The sequence below is a fragment of the Glycine soja genome, chromosome 6, assembly GCF_004193775.1.
Source record: "Glycine soja cultivar W05 chromosome 6, ASM419377v2, whole genome shotgun sequence".
Classification (NCBI taxonomy): Eukaryota; Viridiplantae; Streptophyta; class Magnoliopsida; order Fabales; family Fabaceae; genus Glycine; species Glycine soja.
The window spans coordinates 48,069,918-48,095,539 of record NC_041007.1 but is presented as its reverse complement, the minus strand read 5'-3'; the positions used below and the strand labels follow the sequence as shown (position 1 = coordinate 48,095,539).

The 25,622-nt window shown below is 29.7% G+C and overlaps 3 protein-coding genes across 3 annotated transcripts; 2 read left to right on the top strand and 1 right to left on the bottom strand.

The window, feature by feature from the left end:
• The first annotated feature begins 407 nt into the window (after window positions 1-407).
• Window positions 408-1,270, top strand: LOC114417430 (21 kDa protein-like). Its single transcript, XM_028382632.1, has one exon. It carries the CDS (start codon window positions 440-442, stop codon window positions 1,034-1,036), a length of 597 nt encoding a protein of 198 aa, XP_028238433.1. The 5' UTR covers window positions 408-439; the 3' UTR covers window positions 1,037-1,270.
• A 12,313-nt stretch (window positions 1,271-13,583) lies between these two features.
• LOC114417429 (pectinesterase inhibitor 4-like) lies at window positions 13,584-14,475 on the bottom strand. The gene has a single exon (XM_028382631.1). It carries the CDS (start codon window positions 14,417-14,419, stop codon window positions 13,727-13,729), a length of 693 nt encoding a protein of 230 aa, XP_028238432.1. The 5' UTR covers window positions 14,420-14,475; the 3' UTR covers window positions 13,584-13,726.
• A 6,164-nt stretch (window positions 14,476-20,639) lies between these two features.
• LOC114417428 (pectinesterase-like) lies at window positions 20,640-22,988 on the top strand. Its single transcript, XM_028382629.1, has 2 exons — window positions 20,640-21,638; window positions 22,139-22,988. Exons 1-2 carry the CDS (start codon window positions 20,738-20,740, stop codon window positions 22,831-22,833), a joined length of 1,596 nt encoding a protein of 531 aa, XP_028238430.1. The 5' UTR covers window positions 20,640-20,737; the 3' UTR covers window positions 22,834-22,988.
• The last annotated feature ends 2,634 nt before the right edge of the window (window positions 22,989-25,622 follow it).

The window sequence follows — 25,622 nt, the reverse complement described above, 5'->3', positions numbered from 1 at the left end:
TTTCAAGTTTATATTTAATATTTAGTGACTATCTTTAATCATCACAAAATTAAAAAAAATAAATATTAAATTTACAAAATTGAATAACTAAATTCATCCATATAAAAATAAAAGAATCAAAACTCAATTTGACCTAATTATCATTTATTTTTTCTCTAAATATCCCATACAAACCACCAACACATCTAATTCAATTAACATGCGATTATTTTAATTTAATCAATAATATTAAATTTGTTACCATGATGAAAGAAAAAACAAGAAAAGAGAAATCTTAAATTTAAATTTCTCCCACCAACAAAAACTAATACACACTAATAATTACCAAGATTTTGCTGATATAAAAAATAATTGTTATTAAAAGAAAATAGGGCACACAAACACGCTCCTCCCTCTATAAATGTAGATCTAAATCTCCACTGAATATCAAATCGAGAAAATGGCAAGAATATCAAATTGGTCTCTTGTCTTCCTCCTCATCTCTACACTACTCCACATAGAGCCCAGCCTCTCAAGCCCAAGCCCAAGCCCAAGCCCAAGCCCGTTCATAAAATCCTCCTGCAGCAGCACCCAGTACCCAGCCCTCTGCGTCTCATCCCTCTCCGTCTACGCCTCCAGCATCCAACAGGACCCTCACCAACTGGTTCAGACAGCACTCTCCCTCTCCCTGAACCGCACCCAAGCCACCAAAACCTTCGTGGCTAACTGCAACAAATTCAGAGGCCTGAAACCCAGAGAGCACGCTGCACTCAAGGACTGCGCCGAGGAAATCAGCGACAGCGTTGACCGCCTCAGCCGGTCGCTGAAGGAGCTCAAGCTATGTAAGGTTAAGGGTGAGGACTTCACGTGGCACATTAGCAACGTGGAGACATGGGTCAGTTCTGCTTTGACCGATGAGAGCACTTGCGGCGATGGATTCTCCGGGAAGGCGCTGAATGGGAAGATCAAGGACTCTATTAGGGCTAGGATGCTCAATGTTGCTCAGGTTACTAGCAATGCTCTCTCGCTTATTAACCACTATGCTGCACAACACTAGTTGGGAACAATGATCTTGGTTGCTTAATGCTTTACTTTTCTTCTTTTATGTGCTCTATGTAATTATTATATATGTGAGTCTTTATAGATATATGGATCTTCTCATGCTTCTTAAATGTGAAATATGACGTTGTGTTTTTCTATGATTATATTTTCCTCTCTACTTCTCATTGATCGATTATGGACGAATGCCAATCGAAATTAGTATATCAATGAAGTCTTCTGTTTACATTAATTATGATTTTGAGATTTAGAAAAATGTTAACAAGTGCTCTAAAGCTTTAATTTTTTTTTATGCTGATTAGTGAATTTTCTATTTGTGAATTCTTGATTTAATTACTTTTTAAATTTAAACATTATTGGATTTGGGGTTTTAAGGGATTGGCTACTAGTAAAAAAGGTACATTTCAATTATTCATAATAAAATAAACGGTACACACAATTATTATGCTAGGTTTTAAACGTAATATTTATTTTTTTTATAATAAAATCTATAAAGTGAATTAACCATAATATAAGATTAATTTTATAAAATTATTGTTTTTTAAATTTGTATAAAACAATCAAAGATGATAATTATTTTAAATATTATGTGTTTTACTATCAGATTGTTTGTTTGTTTAAATATGCATGTTGTTCGTTGTGTATAGTCCTAGAGATTATATTGTTTGGGATTCAACAAAAAGTATATAAAAAGAAGAGATTGTTTGGAATTTACTTAGGAGAATAGTATGAAGATTCTAAATTAAAGACCCAAGTCCTACCATACCCAACCGTAAATTATGGAAGAAAAAAATGAAATCGGAGTCTAAAATTGTGAGCAATGAATACGGCAGAAGAAAAAGAAAGAAAATGTAACTAAGTCTGAAATGATCACTTGTTCAGACAGACCGTGCCTACTCTACCCCACACCCCATCACACTAAAACATAAATAATGTTACCTACTAAACCTACTAAACCCCACAGCCTCATAGTAAAATTGATATTATGAGCCTAAAATTTCAAGTTCCTTCTATTTAAAATGTACGATGTAAACTACTTTAGGTTTTTGTACCAAAACAAAAACTACTTAGGTTTTCTTATGGTTACATATAATTAATTTGAAATTAATTAATAACCTATAATTTCATATTTCTATTCATAATTACGTTTCCGAACTTCTTTTTATCATTTTCCATTGGAGGAATATTTTGACAAAGGAAAATCCAAAAGGATATATATACCAATACAGTGGTAGAAAACAAAATCGTTGAAAAAATATTATTTATTTTCCCCATATGGTAACGCAACAGGATAGCCAAAAGCCAACAAGGGAGTTAGGCGGGAAGACTCCAGAAATTAAAAAAAAAATACTTTTCTCATGTTGCTTTAAGAAAAGATAAGTAACAAAAAGAAGAAAAATGATAAATTAAGAAATAGAAAGAAAAAAAAGTGAAAAATATAACAAATGACATAATTGAAAAGAAAAAAAGAAAAAAATAAATTTAATTAAAATATATTGAAAACTTGTTGTGTATAATAAATTTATTAATTTTTATAATAATTATTTTGAAATTAATTTCAAGAACTATTTCTGTTTTTTTAGTAGAACAATTTTTTACATTAACAATTCAACTTAAAAAATATGCATGAGCAAATTAAAATTCATTTTGAAATAGATTATTAGATTCAAATGTTAATAATACTAATTAACCACTAAACGCCTTGACATAAATGGTGTGATGTTCTTTAGTTTAATTGTGATCTCATATTTGAATTCTAATTATATAATTACGTTAAATATTTAAAGAAAAAAAAATTTCATTCATAATATAATATATGTATATTCTGCTTGAACAAAACTGTTTTAAGTGGAAGATAGAATCATCCAGAGTAAAATACAATAACACCGCCTAAATAATTTTTTGTGATTTGCTTAGAGGTATTGTTGTAATTTGCTCTAATAACTAAATGATATATTTAAATAGCATAAACTTGTTCTATGTTAATCAAAATTTTCAAGTTTGAAATTTGGGAATATAAATATATTAAATACTCAAAAAAAAATTTATCGTCCATGAAAATCCTAGCTACCTAGTTAATTCTAACAAGATTATCTCTAGTTTATGCTGTATGGATACAAGTAGGGTATCGATATGATTACAAGATATTGGATTTTCCTAAAATCTAGCATCCAGGAATATTAATGTTATTTTTTTAAATATGATATATAAAAATAGAATCCTATATAAACATAACTGAATTGTAAAAAAAAAAACATATAAGAAAAATTTATAACCTAAAAGGATATTAAATTGTTAAAAATAATAATAAGAGACTATAATATATAATTGTTCAACGATCAATATTATAACACCTAAGTATGGTAAGATATGATCACACTTCAACAATTTTAATCTTATCATTTCCTTGTCCACCACTAGGGGGAAAAATGACTTTAAATTAGTTTATATAAAAAAAAAGAGCAGCAACTTCAAGAAAGTTAGTCTATTAAAGTGAATCTGATTCATTTTTAAATAGTTTACAATGACTATTTTGAAATGAGTTATACTCAGTATTCATAGAGACAAGTTCGAGAGATCAAATATAAAGAGTCATGTATACCCAACAAGGATCGGGTAGGGATATGTACCCGACATGTGCACATGCCTTTAGAGTGTTCATGCTTTATAACCTTTCATAGATGATACATAATATATATACACTAACATAATCATTTTTTTATTGTGATCTAATTATAAATTATTATATAAAATGAGTTTTTTTTTTCTCTTTTGTTTTTCTGAACAAGTTTGAAGAGTTAAAGCAATAAATAGTTAAAAAAAAACATATTATGATATAAATTTGTAGACTTTTATAATATTTATATAAAACATAATTTTATTGACACTTCAAAAAATTCCACACTAATAATACATCTCTATTCTTTCAAGGAGAATAAAATAATACCTCTCTAATAAATTCTATTAGTAAGTATAGGTTGATATATATCATCCAAAAAAGGCATTATGAAGTTTGATAAAGTAGAATTGATGAATCATATATATATATATATATATATATATATATATATATATATAATTACAGACTTAATTATTAATTAATGGATTGACATTCATTACAAGTCTCGTTAATATTATTGAGTAAAATAAAATAAGGCAATAAGATAAATTTTAAATTATATAATAAAAATATAAATCTTTGACAGTAATTACTAATTATAATTGTATTTACAGTAATAGAATTATATAATTTTACTTTCTATTTGTATTTGTATCTTTCTTATAAAACTTTGATAAGATGGGTTTTGTAATTAATCGATTACACTTTGAATCAATTAAGTTTTTTATTTTAATTACTCACCAATTAAAAAAGTTAAGATATATCTCCGGGGTTAATAGTTCTTGTTTCAATTGTTCACTTTATTTAATTTTGATCTAAGATAAGATTTTGACGGTGTTGATTTAAAAATAATTAATATAAAAATTTAAAATATTAATTATACTAGAAAAAATTACAGGTGACCGACCTGAAATTTTAAAAATTAAATTAGATTCAAATATTAATAATCACCACGCCAAACGGCACAAATGGTTCTAATTTATATATATATATATATATATATATATATATATATATATATATATATATATATATATATATATGCAAATGGTTCTAAGCTTCAAATTTGATATAAATAGAACTGGAGAATCAAATGCCGAATAGCTAAAAACTTAATTATTACTAAATGTATTGCCGTACATTACGTGTGTGTTAATCAATAGAATACTCTGGTATTTAAAACTCAGCAATCACTTTATATGAAAAAATTAAAATAAATCTTGTATGTATGTGGATATTAAAATATGTATACGTACGTACGTTGAAATATATCAACAATTTTTCGTTTCTGTATATAATTTTTTTAGAGAAGTTAAATCTCTATGAAATATATATAATTTTTTTTTATCGTTTCTATATAATAAAAATAAACTCAAATAATTAATACAAATAATTTGTCATTAAATAGTTTTTTATATATGTATTAAAAATTTAAATTTATAATTATTTTTCAACTTTTTCTTTTATTTTTTATAAACTTATTCTTTTGTTCCTAACCTTGAGCTTACTTATATTTTTCACTTACACATTTTATAACTTATTTACTTATCTGTTTATTTAAATTTAAATACATTTTAGTTAATTTATATTTAAAAGTTTACGTAAATAAAAAAGTACACATGATAAACTTATTCTAATTAAATATAAATATAAACCACCCCGTTCTATCGTTTCTTCTTAAGTTATTTAGTTTGATCTTGCTTAAATCATCAAGATGGAGGTTCAATATTTTATTTAATTTTAAAATAATTTAAATAATCACTAATGGTGTTTGTTTTACATAAAAAAGAAAAACAAATAACGTACTAGCCCAGAAAATTTCCTTTACACTATAGTATAGATAAGTGTTGCAACCAACGGTGGTGGTTTTCATTTGGTCTTTCAAATTATTTCTTTTGTAAACATTTTGAGTTATTGCCAACTGGTTCAAAATTCTTTCATTTTCTTTTTCTGTTCTACTTGGAGTTTGGATAGCAAAGCCAACTGTGTGACAAAGAAGTCAGAGTAGTAAAAAACTGTGTGCTTGAATATGGAGCATAAAAATGGATTTAAAATTACTTGTGGGACATTCAGACAGCTTAGTCTAAATGAGCCATTGTGAGTCCGTGATTCGCATGAATAACCATTGTCGAATGTGGATCTATACTTATCCATGTTGTAAGATGTGTTTCTCTCTTGATCTCCATATATTTATGTTTTTCTTCTTCTTCAAAATATCATTATTATTTAATTAAACAAAATATAGAATTGAAGTTGTAAATACTTAATTTTAATTTGTAGTTGTAATTCATTAAAAAATACTTCAAAATTTTATTTTGTAATCATAGTAACATCTTATGTGCTGACAGGAGCAAAGACTAATTATTAGTGTGAAAGAGACAAGACACGTATAAAAAGCAATTGTTAGAAGGCCAAAGCTTCATAAATAAATTGAATACACCTAAAATGAGAGGCTGAAATTGTATAGCTAGAAATGACTTAAAAGAATTTATTAATATAATTTATACTAATCAGATATGTATTTTTTTTCATTGCTAAAGAATTTTAAGATTAAATGTGTATGGCCTGAAATAATTTTGAGATAAGGGATCTTGTTTCATAAGATGCATGTGAGTGAAATCAATACACTTTAAAAATATTTATTTTGATATGTAAAAAAGGTCGAGCTTAGAAACCACCTAGGTCACAATTGTATTTTTTTTGAAATCCCGGCATCTTTAGTGAGCATCTATTATTCTTTTTTATATAAAAAGAAAATAAAAATATATTTTTATCATCTAAAGAAATAAAAATATTTAAAAAATTTAAATACGTTTTAGTTATAGTTGCAATTGACTTGGACAATAGTGCCATATTTTCTATATTTTAGTCACAATATATTTTCTTATAAAAAAATAAAATCCTATGGCTATAGTATTACAGTAACACGTATCCTTTTTTAACTTTTAAATTAAATCAAGTTAATTTTTTTCTTTTTTAATTATTATTATTATTGTCTTTTAATCAATACTCAAATTTATTCAACTGACAGCTGTTTTGAATGTAGAAAGCTCATTATTCAATCATTTTGGAAATCCAAGTATAGCTTGGTACTGGTGTGCAGGATCAATGCCAAATAGGTCAAAGGGTTTCATGGCCATCAAGGCATTACTGATAACCTTCACATGGTGTTGCTTTCTGGCTATGATGAAAGGAGTTGAACTCTTTTGTGGTGTGTGGGAGTCAAACACGCTGTGCAGGACAAATTTATCAGATTCTTTGGAGTTGATCAATCAACAGTCTCATTTTCCATGTAGCATTATTATGTCACCATCAATGCGACCAATTCTCAGCTTGTCAAGAAGGAATGGACTGTTACAATTGCTAAGATGAATCTGTGAATATGATATATCATTGTACTAATATTACAATATAATTGACCCTTTAATTAGTTGCCCTTGCTTCTAATTTCTAGGCTGATATTATGGGAGTCCAATTTCCAATAGTTCCTTGTTTATTTTTTTAGTTTTATTTTCCTTCCTTTTTTTCCCTCACCATTTGTCAAATTAATTTATTTAACCAACAATAGGCAGTTATTGATAAATCCCTAATGTCAACACAATCCTTTAACAATTAAGTTAATTTTATTTTTAATCTTGACATTAAGCATAATCAGATATTTGTAAATCACTAATATCAAAATAATCTTCTAACAATTATATTATTTTTAATACTATTTTGACAACTTACCACTATTATAATTATAATTTACTATCTTTTTAAATATATTTAATTTTACCACTGATAAAATAATTTACATTTACTAAATCGATTTGATTCATTTAAATTATCATACGATAGACTATAAAACATGTGGATCAATTAGTATAGAATAAATTATAATTGTTTTAATTTAATTAGAAATTTTAAATTCAAACCATAAATATTTGACTAAATTAAATACCAAAAAGAAAAAAATGTTATGAAATATAATATATATATACTTGACTAAAACTAAATTATTTTTCTACATGAGTATTATAAATTTTCCTGTAAAGATACATGGACCTTGTTGCAAAAGTTTGTGACACGGCAGGACATAGGAGGATGGAACTTTTGAAGATAATGTACCGAAATTTCGGACTTCTACCCTAATTTTTTTGATCTTTTTCTTGTTATGGGTCCCAGAACCCTAGGTACAGATCGATTAATTTATTGGAACTTTAGGAAAGTAAGTAATTGTGCCCATCCACCACTTGAGACGCAAGTCTATTATTGCAGAAAATAAGGTGTCCCTTACGTTCAGTTCACTTTAGGTAATGAAGAAATTAAAGATGGGCAGGCTAAAATTCAAAGTCTCTATGTTAAATGGAAACTGAAAACTTTTAATATTGTGAGAGACCTTATTGATAATGATAATGGCCCTACCCGTACTCTTAAGGTTAGGGGTAAGTCCAAATTTCCACCTTTCGATCAATGCCTAACTTGGAATCTTTGTTTTGTTTGTCCCATATATACTGCATGGTTCTTTTATTATTATTGTCGAAAAAATCCAAATGCATTTTCGTTTTGTTTTGTTCTTTTGCAGGTGATAACTAAGATATACTTAATTCTCTAAATTTTTGCCTTTTGGAATATAATTCATTAACTATCACTAGCGCGCATCAGCAACAGATCAGATATGCGTTTTTTTATTTAAAAATTGGTACATCACTTTTGATATGCAAATACATCTATAAAGTATTTCTCCTACTGTAATATATCGTTGTCCCATATCCACAAATATTTTTGCCACAATTTTACTTAAGGGTGGAAATAATAAAGAATGTGTCATGCTAACTTTTTGACTGAACTTTAATATTTAGCCAAATTAGTGTCTAAAATTAATAAAATTTTAAATTAGTCTCTAAAATTATAAATTATTAATTAATTTAGTATTTATATTAAAATTGCAATAGTTGATTCAATTGCTCTTTAAAATAAAAAATGGTAAAATGATATTTGAAATTATAAAATCATGGATCAACTTAATCCATTTGTTATTACTTGGTGTGTGAATTTTCTAAGCTTTAAACCAAACATGCACTTTGTTTGTTTGTTTTTATTTTTTATTTTGTAAACAAAACAGTTCGTTTAATTTGGTCTAATTTCTTCGACGCTAATCTTACTCAAAATTAGTATTCATATATGAATTTCAGTTTTAATAATAAATTTAAAAAAGATAATATCATAATTAAATTTTGTATTTATATTTTTATAGACATATCAAAATATTTTTTTAGTACAGATATCAAAAGATTTAAATGAAAGGTAGGTTGGCCAGTTTTATAAAATTATTTTTCACATAATTTGTTAAGATCATCATTTAAATTTAATTATTACCAATTCCATAACAATCTAATCATAAATAAGTGATTTACCTAGATCTAATCCCCAGTATATGTGTGAGTGTTGTTATCGTGTTGAATTAACACGCATGCATGCGATCTTCAACATATATTTCAGCTATGGCCAAGCATGCATGCTCACTTCGGGTTGATGATAAAATAAAACTAATTGGGGACTAGAATTCCACATTCTCCTTGTTCCACGGGTTGATGCTCACTCTTATTAAGGACAAAGTGACTTCTTTCCTCTCTATATAAATCTAATTTATCATTATGAATACAAAAATATTTACATATATTAGCTAGGATTTCTGTATTATGAATTTAAAATTTTATTTTTAGACTATAGGGTTAGCAAAATGGTCTAAGACCATGTCACGTTCACATATGATGGAACAAAAACAAAAAATTCATGTTCAATTTTATCTGTCTAAAATTCTTTTGGGCCTAAGTTTAATTTTTGATTCACTGGATCGAAGGACACCATAATCTTTCACTAAGAAAAAAGAATAAAAATAAGATAATGTTTGTATTCATTCTTTTAATCATTTAGTCACGTTTCTTTTATATTAGAAATAAACATTATATATAATTTATATCTAATTAAATTAATATCTTTTGAATTTAATTAATTACAGATATATTTAAGGGATATTTTTTTAGTTTTCTTACTTGTTTTTATTAATTAATTTTGAACTAATATTAGTACCGTAAAATATTTATAAATTATTTATACAATAATGTTTTATCAATAGAAAAATTTAATGAACATGTATTATTGGTAATATAAAAATCATCAAATTTATTATAAATCGTGCATGGTATGTGAATGTATAATAGCGTATAAGTCAACCAACTTAATATTTCTATAATTTTAAATGTTTTATTAGTTAAAATTTAAATAGTGGCCATTTAAAATCCGCCACTAATTATGGTGGTTTAAACTTGTTTTTAATCATAAACAGTAATGGCGTCAAATCGATTTGGATGGACGGTACCAAATTTTGTCAATGTAAAATTAAGGGATCAAATTAAATATATATTTATATATTATCCAGTTGTTGTTTTTATCTGAATTAAATCATTTATTAATAGTGGTATGAAATTAAACAAAATAAATAAACAAAGAGATGAAAAAATAATTAAGCTATAATAAAGAACAGGCAAATTAGCGAATAAATTATTAACCAATTAATTAATTATTTAACCAATTAGTTAGACATAGTTTTTCTATAATCAAAGGCAATTTTTAAACTATACTCCAGGCCAAGTTTCGATCAGGAAGAACTTTCAATACAGGTTCTTTTTTATGTTTTCTTTTTTAAAAGATTGAAAAAAAATAGTTAGTTCGTGTTTGTATATTTTTTTCTAAAAAATTGAAAAGTATTTTTTTCTAAAAAAAACAGAGCATCTTTTTTCATATTTTAAAAATTCTCTTTTTTCATAAATACAAAATTCTTGCTAAAAAGGTATTCCATTTATTTTTTTGGAATCTTATTCAGAACCAAGACAAATGGGAGAAAAAAATACTTATTTTTAACAATGTCCATTCTATGAGAAAAGCACATTCAAACAAATTAACACTTTTTTTTGGATATGCAAATAAAATTTTATAGAATGGGTACAAGAAGTACCCAGTAATTACAAGCATCAGAAAATGGAGCATGAACAGAGTTCCTAACCCAATACAAGAATCAATACAATGCAAAGAAACAATTACCTTTCGAAAAAACATGCAAAGAAACAATTGGAACAAAATGGAGACTCCAACTTCAACTCTGTTCCACCCACCATGTTTCTAAACAAATTCAATTCCCCCACATGAACATACTCTAAACCAATATTCCACCTCCCTTTAACTGGCATTCACAAACAAATGAAATCGAAACACCAATTGTATTAGAAGCACTCTCAACAGCAGTATCTTCATGATTAAATCAGTCCTATCCTAAGTCACTCCAACGGGTTGCATGGTTGTCCAATCAGCTAGTGAGCAATGCTTCATCTTTCTTTTATCAGATAAACACAACCAAGCCCTTACCTTAATTTGGTCCCACGACACTTCATCAACTTGAGCTTCATTGAAAATAACATTATTTCTTAGCAGACAAATGCTCCAAACATTGGACATCTATATAACCTGTCATCTAGTATTGACATCCTTCCTCATAAAATGGAGATCATGTTGAAGATAATGAGCTTTTGCATCATATCAGAATTCGACTTTTTTTTTTTACTAAAATAGGTGATTTAAAAAATTATTTATTAAAGATGTGTGATTTTTACTTTTGACATCAATAAAAATGATTTTTGAAATCTAGTTTGGTATATAGTTTTACGAAATCACCTGATTTGATAAAAGGTCTCATAATTCACTGATTGTATGTCTATCCATTCACTATTTTTTAATTCTATATTATTGCCTGTCATTTACAAAATTACTAATAAAGGTTTTACACTTCCAAAGTTCCATTAGTATAAAATCGTGTTGCTGCTGGATAAAGTAGAGTGCTACATCTTATAGATGGTGACAGTTTCCTAGAGGCTATAGCCTAACGTTTTACTAGCTTACCAACCCAAGTGGCATATATACATGTGCATATGGAATGCCCTATGAATATAGTAAGGATTAGCTTCCAAGGCTAAATATTTTTGGTTGACCAATATTGAAATGTTACGGACAAATGCATGAGGGAATGGTGAAAAAAACCCTTGTAGGGAAGTGATTAAAACCGTAAGCTTCCAGTAGTGCAAACACACTGAGGAAAGGACCCCAGTCCGAGTTTCTAACTGCGTGGCGGTTGAAGAATGAGCCCTTAAGGAGCTTCAAACCTCCACTAATACTATGCAGGCATTCCAATAGTTTTATTGGAGTTGACTATGCTTCTACCAAAAGTATAGGACTCCATTATCTAACTACTTTAGCTTAGAAGCTTTCTTCGTTGATTCAATGGCAGACACAAGAATGTGATCATAGTTGACTTTATCTAAAGGTTACAATTTTTTTTTTTAAATCTGTTGCTGAAAAAAAAAACAATTTCTATTAAATCGACCCATTATTAGATTATCAACAAATATCTAGTCCTCTAAATTTTATGCTCGTGCGAGATGCCGAGTCCTTGGCATTCGACATGAAGATATATATGCATAATTTCATATCGACTAATGAAAGAATTAAATTAATAAAGTATATGAATATGTGATAACCATTAACCGAACATCATAATGAAATAGGAAAGCCATGGTCATCCAAACTTTTAACACAATGTGTGTGTAATTGTCATTAGTAAGAATTTTTATAATTTTATTATATTAAGTATTTGATTCTAAATTTAAAATTAATCTTGAACTTGGATAAATTTAGGTGGATTTTGTTTGAAGAAAAAAATTATTTTAAGTTCTAACTTATTTTTAAATATAAATATCTAAATATTTAAATATAAATTAGATCACTTCAAAATTAATTTTAACAAAAAATAATTTAGTTTAAAATAATTTTCCAAATGTTCACTAAACAATCATTGAAAGAGAAACAATAATTTTAATTTATAAAAAAACATAAAAAATATTTTATTTGTCATCATTTTCTTTATCATCATCATCATCATCATCATCATTATTATTATTATTATTATTATTATTATTATTATTATTATTATTATTATTATTATTATTATTATATTTTGGTGTTTAATAACATCAGCCCTTATGGCTAACTTACTAGCACCTTTTTTGATACATTAACTATTTCATTAATTATTTGTTTTCCATAATATAAAACCACTTTTTTTTTCTTTTTTCAAACTCATTTTTTCTATAACTTTTATATCTTCATTTTGACACAGGAAAGTTTATATAATAGACTTGAACATGCAAATTTTTCTTGTGAGTTTTTATGTAGATATTTTACACTCCAATTTTATTGCAGTTAAAAAAAAAATATTATCAAAACTATTACATTTTATTTATACACTATAATTTTTACTATCTTGGTTCCTCTAATTTTTTTCTCATAGCTCAAGTGAGAATAATCCTCACAGTTGATTTTATGAAGTTGAATTAAACATAAATCAGAATGTTATTAATATGGTATCAAAGATTATTATAATGAGCAGTATTAGGCCAATCGAGTCATCGGCTTTTGGATTATTATGAGATCATTTATAAATATCTAGTCTTGTATATTTCAAACTTAAGATGTTCAGCTCTGAAGGCTACCTTTGCATCATATCAAAAGATATGTTATAGATCCTATATGGACTAGTGATAAGTTAAATTAATGTTTATAAATAAGAGAAATTTTTTATCTCACAAGCGGATTTAATATAACTGAGTCTAAACCCAAATTTTACATGCTAGTTTAGTAAAGTTGAGATAAGTTTAAACCCAAAATCGACTAAGTTTTATCAAAAGGTTACAAATTCTATTAAATTTGGATTGTAAATAAATATAGCCATTAATTTTCACACTTGCCACTTCCGGTATTCCTTTCTTCGCACCACATAGGACCTGTCACAGGCTTAAGTGCTGGGTTCAGAGAGGAAAATGACCATACATTGTGCACATAAATTTTAAAGCAACTTGATCTCAAACCATTTTAAATACAATCAACACATCATAATTAAGCCAATTACATACCAAAGCCAAAAGAAAACCCTTTTTAAACAAAATAAAAAAGGAAAGATAAGCCTCTTATTATTAATTAGTATGCATTGTTGTTGATGAAATACAAAGCATTGCTAGTCTTCCTTGCCACATCCAAAACAATCTTTCTCATTTTGTCCGTCAAAGTGGAATCCACGTTCATCTCATCAAACCCATCTGAGCAAGTTTGATCATTGGTAATAGAGGCACTCACCCATGTCTGTACGTTGCTAATCTGAAACTTTCTATCAACACCACCCAAATCCCCCATGGCATCAAGGGAATCTTTGAGTTCACCAATGGAATCCTTCACATTGCCAAAACAATCTTGCACCACTTGTTCTGCAATTTCTGTCAAATTGTTTTTCTTCAGAATCTTTGATATGGCGGAGGATGCACTCTTGGCTGCCTTTAAAGCTAGGGAGAGAGACACATTGCATAGCTTGAGAGGATCTGCTTCAATTTTTGTAGCATAGGGGGATAGAGTTTTGTAGCATATTGATGGATATGTGGTGAAATTGCAAGAGGTTTTAATGTAGTTTTTGAAGGTTTGAGTGTAATTGGATTTGGATGGAATAATGGTTTTGTTTCGGTAATTGGTGGCAGCGTAATCATTCTTGGTTTGGGTGGAATTTGTGGGGATGGTAGAATTGTCACAAGCTGAAATGATGTTAGAGATGGCTAGAAGGATGAATGCAACAATTGTGAGAACTTTGTAGGAAGCTAGCTTCAAAGTGTAATTGGTTTCCATTTCTAGATCTCAGCTCTTTCTATTTCTTCTATGTTTTCATGTTCTATAGAGACCTTGATTTGCACGATTTATAGGTGTATTCCGTGAATGTTTTAAGCCACGTCCCTCACTAATAAAAGTGCAACTTAAGAGAATGTGCCGGAATACATGAATTGTACTTCAATTAATTCCAGTTAGTTTTTTAATTAAGAAATTATTATTTTTATATACTCTCAGTGTAAAAGAAATTGTATCAATAATTAATAAAAAATATAATAAAGATGATTTTTAAATTAATTATTAAATTTTTTTATCATACACAATAATTTATAATTAGATAACCATATAAATATCTTTATAGTTTATACCGTTGATATATATACATTATTTAGTAAACTCTAAACGTTTGATTAGATAATATCTGACTAGAACCAAAAAAAAAAAATCTGAACTGTCAAATAGCGTTTATAGTATAATTTGAATAATCACTACTCATAATTGAATCATCATAATAATAATGTAGTCATGATTATTCTACTATAAAATTGTTAATTTCAGAAACAAAGTGTAACTATAATATTTAAATGAAATACAATCCTTAATATTATACCGGTAATCTCTCAGACTTGTAAGATATTAATAGACCCATCAATTTTTTAATTTGTTTTTTTTATTATTATCGTATAGAGCCATCACTTTGCTCTCAATAACAAACACAATCAACTGAATTTGGAAACAGGTGTTTCTTTTAAATTGATGGGGAAAAAATTCGCACAATAGTATTCTATTCCTATTTACAATGCCTTATTAATCAATATTTTAATTAACGAACTCAAAATGTTTTGCCATAAACTAGTAAATTGGTATAACATTACTAATCTGTTAAGTAGTACTCTATAGTCAGTGATAATTAATTTCTAAGTAACAGTTAGCAGTTTCACTTTTCCCTGTGATTTTTGAGACATCTAACTAGCTTGTGTAAAAACAATATAACAATTAGAATGGAAGAAAAAAAAAGCATTTTCCTTATGCAAATTTTGTTTTTTGGTGAGAGTTATGCAAATATATTTTGTAACATCATAACTCATCTGAAAGAGATATACACGCCGGCATTTGAAAGGCAGAACGGGACAGATAAGCTTCCAACATTTACACGACACGTATGAAATACAGAGCTTCAAAAGTCTATAATCTAATTAACCTCAATGAACGTGCAGGCATTTCACGTTGGCCTGCGTCAAACGCTGCACAAAGATAGGAGATTAAGGCTTGAGATCACAAATTTTCTATGTTAATAATAATTGTGTCAACAAGGCAGCTACATGGAGGGTGACGAGATGATGAGCAAAGACACTTGTGTGATGATAAGTTGTGCTTTGGGACTTCTATGTCAATAGTCAACTCTTTTTTAATTCTATTGAATAATAAAAAAAATCAGTCTAGCTAAAATGATAATTATAATAAATACTGTATACGAAATTTAAAAGCTGGGATTACGTACCCTAAAAAATAAAACAGATTAAAATTCCACGCAAACCCTATTGACAATATATACTTCTATGAGATTTTTGACTGCTACATACTTTTCGGTGTTGATAAAATAGTATGTGTTTTTTTTATATAAAGAATTTAAGTGCTGGTGATCCGTGATCGGGCCTCAATTATAAATTTGATTTTTGCTTAATTGTAAAAAAAGTTTTTTTATTTATTTTATTTCACTAAATCGATTCTCTTATTTTTTTTTTAATTTACTATCAGAATCTTTCTATTTTTCCAAATTCATTATCTAAGTCCACAGAGAAAAAACTAAACGTTAACTATTAACTTAAAACGATGATTGTCATGTATTTGTATATAATTAATTGTTTAAGAGGTATTTTCAATTTACCCTCATGAGTAATTAGGTAACTAACAATTATCTCAAAAACAACAACTCATCACCGCTGTTCAGACCAGGCATAGCGATGATGGTGTGCGTTTTGACAACCATAATCTCCCTTACACTGCTCCTCCTCCTCTACATCAAACATTGCAACGACAACATCACATATGGCAGAGGTGGAAACTCGACTCCGTGGATGGTAGCGTTGTTTGCCGGAAGGAAAAACTTCGGCATTGATCAGTCTGTGGTGGAATCATTATCAATCTTCATATTTGGAGTGCTGCAGGGGCAAAAGGAAGGACTCGATTGCGCGGTGAGCCTGAACAAGTTCGAGGCCACGGAGGTTCTCTAGTTGTTGCTAAAAATCAAGCGGGTGCTCCACATGAAGTGTGTGGACACATGGCTGGATGCGAATTCCATGTGTCCTCTCTATCGCTACCGCGTGGATCTAGAGGACATTCTCCTAGTGGAGGACACAAAGCCTTTCCACCAAACTCATCAACAACGGAACAACAAACATGAATGCATGCGTTTGACTTCGAACCTGGAGAAGCAGGAGTTAATGGAGTCTCGACGGAGGCATTTGCCCGTTGGGGTGGAGGAAGGAGAAAAAAGGGAGGAGGAGCAGCATAGTCGGAGGTGGATGACATTGTTTAGAAGGTTGTTGGATAGCATTAGTGCCACATTGAGAAAGAAGAACGTTTTAAGATAACTGAAAGTTTGAGATAGTTGTTAGTTACCAAATTATTGATTAGGATAAATTAGAAATATCTCTTAAACGACCAATGGTATGCAGACACGCGACAATCAACATTTTAAGCTAACAGTCACTGTTTAATTTTTCTTCTGAGGACTTAGATAGTTAATTTGGAAAAATAAGATGATTTCGATAGTGAATTAAAAAATAAGAAGATCAATTTAGTGAAATGAAAAAATAGAAGAAGACTTTTTGTAATTAAGCCTTTGTTTTTTTTTTTACCTATGATTTAGCTTTGTCAGCTAAGGGTATAATATAATATATATCAAAGTGCCCAAAAATGTTCTTAAAAAGAAAGTCAATATGATTGCTGCAAATTAACACATGCGTCCCCCTTTGATGCAGGTCATTTTTCTTAATTCTTGTTTACACCGTTGTTTTACAAAAAGAAAAAAAAACAAGTAAAAGTGGAAAGTAATATACAATTAGCTAATGGTTAAAAATAAGTCAATTTTTTTTTATCAAACTATCTTGTAAGCTAGTGACATAGCTAAAATTATTACGTCAATAGAATATATACATTTTTGAATTTAAGTAATGTATAAATTAAAAAATATCCGACAGAGTTTTTTGAATTTAGGAAAAAGTATTATATGGGGTATTGAAATATATACAATGATCAAAATCAAGCCAAACAAAAAGCTTATAAAATGACAAACATAGAACAACATACCCCTCCTCCCAAAGAATAGTCTCTATTTAGAACATGTGTTCTCCCTCTTCAAATTAAACCTTCTACCCAAACGACAATCTAAGCAATTAATTTTACACATGAACATATTTTATTCTACCCTAGATAACACATTAATAATTAATATACTAAAACTAACAATAACAATTCTGAGAACTGAGAAGTTTTGAAATTAAAGTCATACATTTGCTTTTGAATAGTCCCGAACAATAATAGTTGAATGCAAATGCATCAAGTTAATAAAAAATATATTATCATCTACCTTGCTTGACAAAGTATAAAGAACTAAGAAATCATCACAGTCAAAATTGTTGATAAGATGCAGACCAATGGTGACAGAGCGATGACGTTAGAGTGTTTCATCTATCTTGTAACGTCTTTGATTGTTGACTTCTCGACAATCACACACTGACATTTCACGTAGTGACATTTCATTCAACTCTTCGTTGGTTAGAATTTTTCATAGGTATTTTTTGAGACCTTGACAATCACCCTTAATAGCTTTTAGAATCAATGACTATTTCCACAAACCAACACAAGACTTTTTAGTGTGTTTTATTTCCACTCACACGCTTTCTAGGAAACTTCTCAAAATTTCACTCATCTCATAACTACTTTAGGGTAAGCATGTTGAGTTGTGGAGTTCATAAGTGATAGGCTATTGAAAAATAAATACATCTTATTGATATAAATAGTATTAGTTAATTTGTTTTAAGTTATCATCAATTGTACCATCTTATACTTGCACAACTTTTGGATTCCTTTTTTCTTGTGTAATTCGTCGGGATGTTATATATCCTCGTAGCTCTTCATAGGATTCCTTTTTTCTGGATTAACTTACTAAGAAAGAGAATGATCTTATTATAAGGAAGGTAGTGAGAAGTACTAAACAACATGTTGCATAAGAAATTTACTAGGGATAGATGAATAATATTTTTCACAATATATTTTTTCTACTGCATATCGTTTAGAGCATGCTTATTTTCACCTTGTTCATGATGAGCTCATTCCAAAAACAAGATCAAGCTTCAGAACACCTAAAAAACAAATTTTAGCTCTAAATGTTTATGACAATTAGATATAGGAAAGATGTCAACGCTTGATCAAGGACGATGGGAATGGAATGAAAAAGAACTCATTAAGTTATACGAATCAATGTTAATGACAATTAAAAATATGGAAGATGTCGGAATGGAATTAATAAAAAAAATAAGAACTCATTAAGTTACCACTTTCATGTCACCAACATTATTTTTATCGCTTAATGAATTCTCAATCATTTATATGACTAAATGATCATTAATTACAAGAAAATGCCGATTTTCGATGACCAAAATTCATTGGTAAGTATGAAAATCCCCATCGGTAAATATGAATTTTCGACAAACCCAAATTTGTTGGTAGTTTGGTCATAGGAAAAAAACTCAGTCAATAAAATTACCCACGAATAATCCATCGACAATGGTTAATTTGTTCTGATCGCGATAATGATCATTAGATATCCGTCGATAATGATCAACGAATTACTGATGTCGTATCTGTCAATAAATTACCACTGTTATTTTATATATTGCCGACAGATTATTCTTTGACAATTTTATCATTAATATACTTTATAAATTTAAAATTTAATTATCTGATCGATTATTATATAATATTATATACTATTGTAAATTAATATTATACAATGACAAGATATACAAACAATAATAAATTTAAAAGATCCTAATTATTATAATGATTCGGCTACAAAATTATTGTCATACAAATTAATCCTATATATCTTTAACAGGTCAAATCATTCATAATTTAAAACAGACCATAGTTTTAATTATGTAAATACTTCATGTTAACATATCTATCATTTATGTCTCTTTTCAACACTTATTTATCACCTTAATATGATAACTACACTTCTCTTCTCCTGTATCTCGTCCTCTCTGGATGTCTACTATAGCATGGTATGGCCATACATTATTTTCCATCTTCAAAACATCCAATTAAATTAAGCGCTTTTGCTCCGCTATTGGTGATGATTGGACGACTAAGGGAGAAAATAAAAAGTAAGAAAGCTACCAACCAAAATCATTAAAAAATTTAAATGAAACCAATTACATCCATGAACGCGTTTACACATCATTATATATATATATATATATATATATATATATATATATATATATATATATATATATATATATATATATATATATATATATATATATATAATGTTTTGTCAAAATTGCTCATAGTTTTCCTACTTAATTTTGCTGATTCCTCAAACTACTGCACATGGGTTACCCTAAAATCATAGAAATATATATGCTTGAACATAACGCATACGAGGACAAACGCCCACCAAGTGAAAATGATTACTACGTTCAAAGAAACTACTCCTTCTCCTAGCTAGCTTGAAGAAGTCCACTCAAAATGGATAATATATCAATTTTCTTTCGCCGCATCGTGCATGAATATGGATATATAGCATACAACTTCAGGCGAACTCAACCTTATTATCCTAAAAAACCATAGTTTAATTGTATGTTTCTATTGTAATAGCCGTCATGAGTACATTAATAAGTAAGCTTCAGAGATGTCGCTCTGGAAAGATCACACGACACTTGTTTTTCTTGCTATCACAATTAGAGACTTCTACCCTCTATGTGATATTAAGCAAGCCCTAACTATACTAATTCAAGCAATTAGAAAATAAAAGTATTAATTTTCCTACCTGATAAGATTTTATTCCTTTCATCTTTTCTTGCAAATGAATTCACAGTTTGTATCTGTGTCATTCTTCATTATCATTTGAATTCAGCCCACACGTTTACCCCTTCTACACTCCACATCCACCTAAGAAATATATATATATGTAACATCTCATCACAGAAAGCATTACAAACCAAAAACATTGATCAAACATTAATTATTTGTGGTGCAAGTGCAACTTACAACTCTCATTGATAATTTCTTCAGTCTTCTTAATCTTACTTTTATTCTTCACTTAAAATGGAAACCCTTATTGGAAAAACATTCCTCACACTCTTATTTTTATCTTCAGTTTTCTCAATAGTCTCGTCAAGTAGTGGACCAGCTCCATCCAGCAACATAGATTGGTGGTGCAACCTAACCCCACACCCTGTGCCATGCAAACACTACACCATTACTCAAATGAAGAGCCATCATTTCCAAATCAAGCACAAAACTGTCTTCCGGGAAATGCTTCTTCAACATGCCTTAAACCAAGCCCTCATCATGCAAAAAGAAGCACATGAATCTCACCAAAACAGCATGGCAACAAAGAACCACAGAACCGTGAATGAAGATTGTTTGAAGCTCTATGGAAAAACCATCTTCCACCTCAACCGCACCCTTGAGTGCTTTCATGGGAAGCAAAACTGTTCATCAGTTGATGCACAAACATGGCTCAGCACTTCTCTCACAAACATTCAAACGTGTCAAGATGGCACGGTTGAACTTGCTGTTGAAGATTTCGAAGTTCCCAACAACAATGTTTCTGAGATGATAAGGAACAGCTTGGCTATCAACATGGACTTCATGAATCATCATCACCACATGGAAGAAAAACCAGGAGATGCGTTTCCAAGGTGGTTTTCAAAGCATGAGAGGAAACTGTTGCAGTCTTCAATGATAAAGGCACGTATTGTTGTGGCGAAAGATGGTTCGGGGAATTTCAAGACTGTGCAAGATGCTCTCAATGCTGCGGCAAAGAGGAAAGAGAAAACAAGATTTGTGATACATGTCAAGAAAGGAGTATATAGAGAGAATATTGAGGTTGCTCTGCACAATGATAACATCATGCTGGTTGGTGATGGGTTGAGAAATACCATAATCACCAGTGCCAGAAGTGTTCAAGATGGTTATACTACTTATAGTTCTGCAACTGCTGGTAAGTTATAATCCATATTCTTTCTCTTTCTTGCTCCTTTTATTTATATTGATGTATACCTCAGGTTTAAATATAAGAAAAAAAAACTGGAGAATTGGTTTTGAATATAAACAAATTTCCAATAATTTTACCTCATTTATTAATATCATTTATTTAATAAGGATTTTGATTACAATAATTCATTATTCTTATATCAAATTTCAATGAAAAACATTTAAAGAAAGTAACTAATTTATTTAATTGAGATTAATATAATTAAATATTGTTAACTAACTTTCTTATTAGTTAAAAAGTGAATTGGTTTTTATTTTTTTGCTTATACTAAAAAATCAGAATAGTACATCCCATTGAATAATGACAAGTGTGACTGAGGGTGTTGCTAATATATTTCTTTCTAATTCTCTAATTGTGTGTGAAGGAAGTGTTTCTAACATTTCAGTTTCCAAAAGTTCCTTATGACTCTCCTTGACTTCTAAACCACTTGAACTATCCAATTTCAGGAATAGACGGCCTCCACTTTATTGCACGCGACATCACCTTCCAAAACAGTGCTGGTGTTCACAAGGGTCAAGCTGTGGCTCTCCGATCGGCCTCAGACCTCTCCGTCTTCTACCGGTGTGGCATAATGGGCTACCAAGACACCCTCATGGCTCATGCACAACGCCAATTTTACCGCCAATGCTACATCTATGGCACAGTTGACTTCATCTTTGGTAATGCTGCAGTGGTATTCCAAAATTGTTACATTTTCGCAAGAAGACCCTTAGAAGGCCAAGCCAACATGATCACTGCCCAAGGTCGAGGTGACCCATTTCAAAATACTGGAATTTCAATCCACAACTCTCAAATTCGGGCAGCTCCTGATCTCAAGCCTGTTGTTGACAAGTACAACACTTTCTTGGGTAGGCCTTGGCAACAATACTCTAGAGTGGTGGTCATGAAAACGTTCATGGACACCTTGGTGAACCCATTGGGTTGGTCTCCATGGGGTGATTCTGATTTTGCTCAGGACACAGTTTATTATGGAGAATATCAAAATTATGGGCCTAGAGCATCTACAACCAATAGAGTAAAATGGCCTGGTTTTCATGTGATTACTAGCCCAACTGAAGCGTCACAGTTTACTGTCACACGCCTCCTTGCTGGCCCAACATGGTTGGGTTCTACAACCGTGCCATTTACCTCTGGCCTGTGAGCTTGTGCTATGTGGTTACAATTTGTCGAGTCAATTATTTATTTGGAATTAAGTTATATGGTAGTTTGTGTAAAACACATTCAATTGATATTCTTCTGTATACAATTTATACTGTATTATTCTTTGTAAGACATAAACAAGCACAAGAAGGAAAATTGAATTGTATTTTAAACAATTTACAAAATCTTTTTGAATGACTTTAAATCTTTGTCTGTTTATTAGACAATATCAGAAAAATTTAGAAAATGATCCACTTGGTAAGAAAGCTTTGTAATAAAACCTTTGTTAAAAATAGGATAAACAAAAAGTTTGAAACACAAGGTTAGTAACATACATAAACAATATAAAAAACATAGATTTTGTACTAATTCGTCTGTACCAAAGAGAATGTGTCCAATTCTTGGTTAAGCACTAGGTTTCAGTATAATTGTTACAAGTTTTCACTATCCTTTTTCAAACCACTTCTTTCTCCGTCCCAAGTAGTTTGCATAGTTGTCTCCCCAAGCAATCAACCCAAGTATTTACAACTTCTTTCTACCAAGATCATTAAGAAATTGGATAAGGGTAAGCTCACTAATTATCTACTTATAAGATGGACGTGCAAGAATAAGTGCAAGTGTTTACACTAAGAATTTACAACTTAGTACAAGATATTTTAAGCTTAAGAGAGTTCAATATATAAGGCTTTTTGATAGAGAACTAGGAATCTTCAAAGGAAGAGGAAGGAGACTTCAAGATTTATTTTCGTGTAGACTCCTCCGTTAATTGATCCTAACCATCTCACATAGGCTCGTCACGACTAGATGATGGGTTTTGTTTTCATGTAGGAGCAAAATCTTTATGCTTATTCATTTGGTTCAACCTATAATTTTTGGAGCAACTAGATAAAGAATGACCGATCAACATTCAAAACAGAAGACAACTTCTCATAGATTATCTCAATAAAAAAGCAAAATCCCTTTCTTTGGCTCTCGAGTGACAAAGGTCATAAGCTTGTTCATGTCCTCATGGGCTTGAGGCACAAGACTTCTCAACTAACTAATTCTGACCGTCTCACATAAATCTGTCATGCCTATTTTCCAACCTATAATTTTTGGATAAAGAATGACCAATTGACTAGCAAAAAAGAATAAAAAGAAGGCAATTTCTCATAAGTTATCCCAATAAAGAAGCAAAACATTCTTCTTCAGCTAGTATCTCCTTTAGTAAGTTCCCAATATAATGAGGTCAAATGAATAAGAATTCGAGCAAAATGACCAAACATCTGATTATGTGTAGCTTCATCCAAGGATATAGGACTACCTATAGCCCCAACAATCTTAAATAACATTTTAGGGTGCCAATACTTCTATGGAAGATCATGGAATCTTACCCAAGATTAGGCATGTGTTTGTTTTTGCTTATTAGGATTGAAGTTAGGTGTCCATGGTATTAAAAGAAGAAGACCTAGGCACACATTCCTTGCACCCACTACCCAAACACTACAAAGATTCTCTGGAGAAGTGAAACTAAACTCATAGAAACCCCTTCCCAATGAAATCATCTGTCATTGCCCAATGGGCTTGCAATGTTTAGTTAATTGTGCACACAAATCATGCACCTTGATTGGTTGATCATCCTTTCCTATAATAAGGCATCCATGTAGTAGGTTATTTTATCAACCCTCCTACCCTAGCCTATATTGCTCCTCCAACATCTTGATGGAAAGGGAGTCACCTTTGACACAGGCACATGGAAGTTGGCTTATAGGGATATCAATCATATTGGTCATAACTTAGTTAAAGGAATGAATTTGTGTGGAGGCAGGAAGCCCTAAGAAGAATTAGGAAATTCCAAGAACCCCCTCAAACATATAACTTCTCCAATGGAGGAATGCAAAACCCTAAGATATCACATAGAGCAAAACCCTAGTGGATCCATCCCCCCCCCCTCTCTCACTTAAGTGTAAAGTTAGACTTAATTATGTTTTTTACTCTACTTTTTTTTTTTTGGCAAATTTTACCTTAACAAAATAATTTGGTACATCTTATCTTCTATTTTTAATTAAGAAACTTATGAATTTTACCTTATGTCATTTGTCCGTTAACTGATTAATAGAGTTTATGTGACATTATAACATAATTTCACTTTTCACCTTCAACTTTTTTACTTTTCGACTAATTTTAACCTCATATTTTTTTTTATTTTTTAGCAAGTTTTATTCTTAACTTTTTATTTTTTGGCAATTTTTACCCCCAAATTTTGCAAAGAATTAACGGACAAAGATGAAAGGTAATATTGCAAGTTTATTTTTAAAGTTGGTAGTAAAATACACTACACGAATTTATTGGGATAAAATTCGCTAAATAATAAAAAGTTAGGGATAAATAGTGCAATTAAGTTAAAAATTAAGTCTTTTTAGATTTTATTGTTTTGGAATGAAAAAAATAGATTTTATATTTTTTACATTTTAAAAATGAACTATTTATTATAAAAAGTGAAACATTTAAAAAAAAAACATGTTTCTTTAAGAGAAAAAACGTACCTTGATCGTTTAAGGGTTTTTTTTTTCTCTTTTAAAGGAAAAACTAGGGTGAGCAAATTTTCCTCACCACTTGAACCTGAACAAAATGAAACTGAATAAGTGTTGGCGGACAAACTAAATTGAGTTGATAGTTAGTTGTGGTGAGAGAAAAAGTTTTGAAATGGGTTTGTACAATCTAACTAGGTTTTAAAAATGACCCATTAATATCTAACTCAATTGACTATATCATAAGGAGGGATGAAAATAGATTGGGCCCAATAAAATT